The sequence below is a fragment of the Podarcis erhardii genome (genome assembly GCF_964252035.2).
Source record: "Podarcis erhardii genome assembly, chromosome: 11".
NCBI classification, from domain to species: Eukaryota; Metazoa; Chordata; class Lepidosauria; order Squamata; family Lacertidae; genus Podarcis; species Podarcis erhardii.
In genome coordinates this window covers 2,348,251-2,354,296 of record NC_138501.1, presented here as the reverse complement: position 1 = coordinate 2,354,296, position 6,046 = coordinate 2,348,251, and the positions used below count along the sequence as shown (strand labels likewise).

Sequence of the window (6,046 nt, the reverse complement as noted above, 5' to 3'; positions counted from 1 at the left end):
TGAGAGTTTTTGAACCCTTTTCTCCTGTGAGGAATGAGAGCTGCAGCTCATTCTGCTAAACAGGCAGAATGATGTGAAAATAACTTATGAATGCCATTATTGGCTAGAACTAAAAGTAAATGAAATGATAGTCAAAACATACCACAGGGATTCAAAACTGACCACTTTTAAGTGATATCTTTTTCTCATAAGTACATGGCACATTCTATCTACATATGATTGTTGTCTGAATAGAAAGAAGCTGAAGATACTGGTTGTAACATTTAAAAAAAATCCTACTTCCCACCACAAAGCATGTTGCTGACATATTCTCTGTATGATCACTTACTAAGAAGGTCCATTTTTAAGATTTATTCATAAGATTGACAAGCTGCTTCATCAAAGAACTCTGCAGAGTTCAAATAAAACTGTAGATAACATATAGCTAAAATCCACAAACCAATTAAAAAGCAAATATACATAAAATGATGATTCAAGCACTGATAAATAAATGTTTAAAAACAAATATAGTTAGCTAAAGTTATTTATTTACTTTGAACATGTAAAATTTGCTCTTTCCACCTTCTACACACACTTCCTCTTCCTGATGGCAGTTTGTGCAGTAAAAGGACAGAGCTCCTTGGCTCCGTGCCTTGTTTTCATTCTAACTTGTTGCCCTTTGCCCAGCTGTACTAGTTTTACCCAGTCCTCCCTCCTACACTGTCCACTCTGCATACTTGGGATCCTTTCATGGATCTGGCCTCGGCTTAGACTACAACTGTCTTGTTCCCTCCTGTTATGGTGCTGTGCCACCTATCAGGCCTCCAGAAAGTGAGATGAGAAGCAGCTGGCCAGAGTTCTCCCAGGCTGGAATTAAGATGAGAGAAAAAGAGCCAGTCTTCATGGACTGGTCTTTTCCCTCAACTAACCATCGTGACCAAGCCCTCTCCTCTGGTGAGATGCATCCAGGCAACAGTGCCTGCCCTCTTACCTACCACCTGAAACTCTGATCCTGTAGCAAACCTTTCTGAATTCCAGCGAGAACTAACTTATGCCACCCCATCCCACACTCAAGTGCAGATCAGAACATAGTTATGCTTTGCATTTTGCACTTCTCCAAAGTTTGTGTTTCAGTTCTTGGTTCAATAAAGCAGCAAATATACATTTAAAATGCTTACTTTAGAGCCAGGGGGATTTAGAACTGTGTATTTTGTGAGAAAGGGGGCAGTGGTAAAATTAGAACTGCATATTTTGTGAGAAAATATGCTAATTTTCATTCTTAATTTTTTGATGAAAAACAGGAGAGGGCAGATAGGATTGATGAAGATGTGCAAAAGTGATAGAGACTGATCTGTCCAATCCCCATCCCTCCAAGGGCGTAACAGTCAAACACCTTTGGCAGTCTAACAGAGAATTTGATATATTATTTCAAGCAAGGTAAACGAAGAACAGGTCCTTGCCATCAACATTAATTACCTCCCAATGTTATCAATAACCTTTCTTGCTGTCCTGTCTATTTCATTACCAGTTTTGCCATTTTTCTCTCAGAATTACATTGTGCTTGTTATTGTACATGGAATATGCTTTTGGCTGATGAATTAATGAAGCTTGTTAGGAAAATATGCACTGTACCCATTTTGCGAAAAGGACAGAAATTGTTATAAGCACAGAAAGTATAGCAGAGATGAGAGCCTTCATGTGAAATTGCAAACCACACAACACCAAAAGAAAAGAAATCCACTGAAATATGCATGTTTCTAATGTACAAAGTAATAAACATTATTTTCCCCACATTTTTCAAAACAGCGAATGCAACAGTTCCAGGGACAGTTAAGATAAGTGCCAGGAGTTCAACAAAGCAGGAAACTCAGGAGTGGAGATTAAGCTAAAAATATATAGAAAAGCATTTAAAAGCAGAAGAGTTCAGCTGAGTTGGAGAAAAGAACTTGCTGTAAGAGATGTTCAAGTTGTTTCAATATGTTGTTTCAAGAAAATCGCTACATAATTTTCCCTTTTCTGCATTACTGCTTCAAGTGTGGACTGAAAGAAGCCTGCCCACCAACTAGGCTCACACAAATGGAACATGAGTTTGAACTTTGAAGCTCTCAGCTCATTCCTTTCAAAATTAATGTGAAGTAGTTCTTGATATTAGTCCCTGTCTGCTGAGAATGAATATAAATCTCTGATCTGAAAAGGATTGTCCTTGGAGTTGGAGAACAAGCTATTCTCAAACTTTCCTCCCCCCCTCCCAAATTGCTACCCCCTTCCTAAACTTAGGCAAGTTTCCCCCAATCTGGTGCCTTGCAGGTGTTTTGAATTAGAATTCGCATCAGCCACAGCCAGCATTGTCAACTGTGTATTTATTAAAATATTTATAGACTACACTTCCACAGCAGGACAGAAGGTGGAATACAGCATACAGAATTACAATAAGGAGAATAAAAATGTCAATAAAAACATCAGGTAAAACATCAATACTGGTTAGTTGAAAAGAAATTCCCGTGGCAAAGGTCTGACTAAAATCATTTTTAGAAGACATCCAAAAGGCAGCAGGAATGAAAATTGCCAAGTCTGTACTAGCAAGGAGTTCCACAGAGCAGGGCTGACACACTAAAGGTCTCAGTCCCTAGTAAAGGCCAATCAAACTCCATGGGCATCGGGAACCACCAGAAGTGCCCCATCAGACGATCTCAGTGATCCAAACCAGAGCATAAGGAAACAGACAGTGCTTGTTAGAGATTATTTAAGAATGATTAGAGCTGTTGTCCAAAACATCTGCAGGTTGAGGAAGGCTGGTTCAAGCATTCAACAAGCCTCAGGAGGATAAAGAACTGCCAACACATTTTATTTTAGAAGCAATCTTGAAAATTCTTTCCTCATTCATTCTGGTTGAAGTCAAAGATTGTGTTTTGTCACTGCCTCTGCCACCTACTTGCTTTTTAAATGAACGTTTTGTTCAGGCCAGGTGAATGGCTTTTGCCTCATAAGAATACCCGCATAAGAATAGTGGAATACCCTAGGCTTACATTATAGATATAGCTGGCCCTGGTGTCTATCAATTGTTCAGTGAACTAATGTAAAACAATAAGGCAAACATAGTTTAAAATAATGACAAGACTGGTGGCATCTTAAAAATCTAAAAATTTTATTTGGCCCAACCAGTGCTTTTTTTTCTAGAAAAATAGGTGCCGGTAGTCACCATGAAGTTGTTAACACTAAGTGTCACACTTCTTAACAGGAACAACAAAAGATGTGCTAGTACTGTGTATCTTTGAGTACCCCCTAGGGGGGAAAGCTCTGGACCTAGCCTATAGAGGACCCAAGCGCACGTTGTCAGATGCATGCAAGAAGCAACAGACTTGCATCAGCCATAACAGATTCTGGCAACAATAACGAAACCATGGAAAGTTGTTTAGGTAACAGTTTACAGCTACCTTGTTCCGTTACAAGAGCAATGAATTTTTTATTGGGGAAGTATATCCATTTGCTAATGCTATTTCTCCAGGGAAAAACTGCAAGGTAGGAAGAAGGCATGGGGGGAGAAGAGTCCTGAAGCCAAACACCTTGCAACCTCTTCCCCAAGCTGGTGCTGCCCAGATGGTTTCAACTGCAGCTGACATCAGCTCAGCACAGGCACCAGGTTTTGGAATGGTGCCAATACCTTCCAGAGTAAGATCTCTCAGTCTCTTTCTCTGCCCTCTTTCACATGCTAGGGAACAGTCTCTCGCTTTCAACTCTTTGCTTAGATAAACATACCCCTATGCTTATTTCTTAGCTTCATTCTCTCTCTTATGGGGAAATCCCCACTTCCTGTAATGGAATCCCAGTGTAAGTGGCTTCAACAGGAGAGCCACAGAAAGAATGTGGTTCGTCAAGCTGTGGGCTCAAAAACCTCTGGGTCACCTTCTTACAGAAGCCATTACATGTAACACCAGGAGACATAGGAGCCAATGACAAGGGCTGTGGTGGCTTCGGCCCCCACAATAAAATATTTGAGGGGGCCTCCACAAAGTTGATGGGCCTTCCCATTCAAATGGTGTGTGTGCACTGCATCGTGTGATCGATTATGCAGTGTGGGGCTTACCTGGGCCCCCACAGTATTTTATTCAAGTTGGCACCCCTGTCGGGAGACCCAGTTAAGAGCAGCAATTCCCTCCACCAGCTCAGGGTCTTGGTACTGCAGAACAGCCTTTCACCCTTTCACTCATCTGCATGTCCCCTCCTCCCATAGTTCTATGCCCTGCAAGACAAAACATAAAAGATATATGGGCAACTTGCTCATGAACAGCCTGGATTAAATTCACTCTCTAGCTAATCTCATACCTGTCATCAGAGTGATTTAAAAAAATCATAATAAGCAAAAAACCCAGCATGGTTCTCCTGACAGATGCAATATAGTCGCACAAGGTTCATGGATTAGTTCTCACTGCATTAGTTCATACTGCATTATCATTGAGTTTTAAAAGCAAAGCTGTTGCCCTCATCACAATCAAGTGCGCAATAATACTTTAATTCGGTATGGTTTAGGTGACATGGACAGCCCGTAAATTGGATTCAGATCTAGATGATCTTCAGGAGGTTTCTCCAGCCTCAGCTGCTGCAAGATGGTGGTGAGGATGACAAAGACTTCATTGCGGGCGACTTCTTCTCCCAAACATTTTCGTATTCCCATTCCAAAGATCAATACCTTCTCAGCCAAGCTCTTGTTGAGCTCTCCATTTACATTCAGAAATCTTTCTGGTTTAAACAAGTAAGGGTCTTCCCATAAAGATCTGTTGTGAAAAGGGGGGAACACACCATATTTTAGAGATCCCAACTCCTACAAGAAGCAAAGCTGGCTGCTATAGTCAATGTAGGACACTTAATTTAAGTTATGCTTCACATAATTTAGCCTCACCTAATCAATGAAGAAAGCAACATTCCACTGAGATTCTTAATTCAAATTTTTGGAAGCCCACTTTAAAATGGAAAAAAACAATGCCCCTTGTGGAAGCAGAGATGAGTTTGAAATGGATTGATAAAAGTCCTAAGCTTTATTTGATGAAAAGACTCAAAAGCAAACAGGAAGTAGAGATTAGGTCACCCATCCATGGGATATACACATAAAGGCAGGTGTCACAGGAGAGTGGCAGAGCACTTCTTACATGCAGATGGTCCCAAATTCAATCCCCAACAGGTAGTGCTGGGAATGTGCTTGGAGAGCTGCTCCCAGTCAGTGCAGAGCAGGTGTTGGGAAACTCTGGCCCTCCAGATGTTGATGAACTACAACTTCCGTCATCAGAGGCCACTGTTTGTTTGGGCTCGCAGGAGTTGTAGTTCAACAACATCTGGACAACCAATGGTTGCCCTTCTGTAGACAATACTGAAGTCGATGGAGCAGTTGGGTATAAAGCACCTTCCAATGTTCCTATCAGTGGGGCACAGAGAGATGGGCTCAGAAAGAGAGAAAGCCTTCGGTTTTAGTCCTGCTCACCACTGCCTCTGACCCACTGATGTCCTCTAACAGACTGCCCCCAAGAGAAAAATGGTTGCCCTCCCCTATACTGGGAGATGATTGAAATGCCCCTTGTGTTGCTGGGAGAGGAGGTCTTGCAGTGCTGCAACCAGAGAGGACACAGGCAATATCCCTAACAAGCCAAGGTAATCCCTGATAGCAACCCAACAGGGAAGATGCATGGCTTCCACTGACAAGAGGCCACAAGGTGGGAGTCAAGAGCAGCCAGCATGGAGGGACGTCACTGTGCACCTTGCCTCCTGGTAGTGGCACAGTTGCCAGCTGCTAAGATGGTTGGATGGGGTTGCCAGTGCACTTGCACAGCCAACGTGGCACTCCTGCCAGTCTGACCACACAGCACTGACTTCCCTGCCACCTCTCCTCTTCCACTCTCTGCCTGCAAAGCAGCAGGGATGTCTCTGCTCGGAGACCAGGTGTGTGTTACTGCCCAATGGTCCAATAGGAGCTTCTACCTTGCCATGCTCAGAAATGCATCATGCCCCCAAGACAAGTCCCTCTCCATCATGCCCTGTCCACCCTACGTTCTAAGCTTATGCACAGCAGACACAAGAA

The 6,046-nt window shown here is 42.5% G+C and overlaps 1 protein-coding gene across 3 annotated transcripts in view; it reads right to left on the bottom strand.

Moving 5' to 3' along the window:
* Positions 1 to 2,319: 2,319 nt before the first annotated feature.
* LOC309352497 (cytochrome P450 1A1-like) overlaps positions 2,320 to 6,046 on the bottom strand; it is a 32,969-nt gene continuing 29,242 nt past the window's right edge. For all 3 annotated transcript variants that reach the window (XM_081881018.1, XM_081881020.1, XM_081881019.1), the window contains exon 7: positions 2,320 to 4,751. In XM_081881018.1, coding sequence (XP_081737144.1) covers positions 4,469 to 4,751 — 283 coding nt within the window. In that variant the 3' untranslated portion in view covers positions 2,320 to 4,468. The remainder of the gene's footprint in view (positions 4,752 to 6,046) is intronic.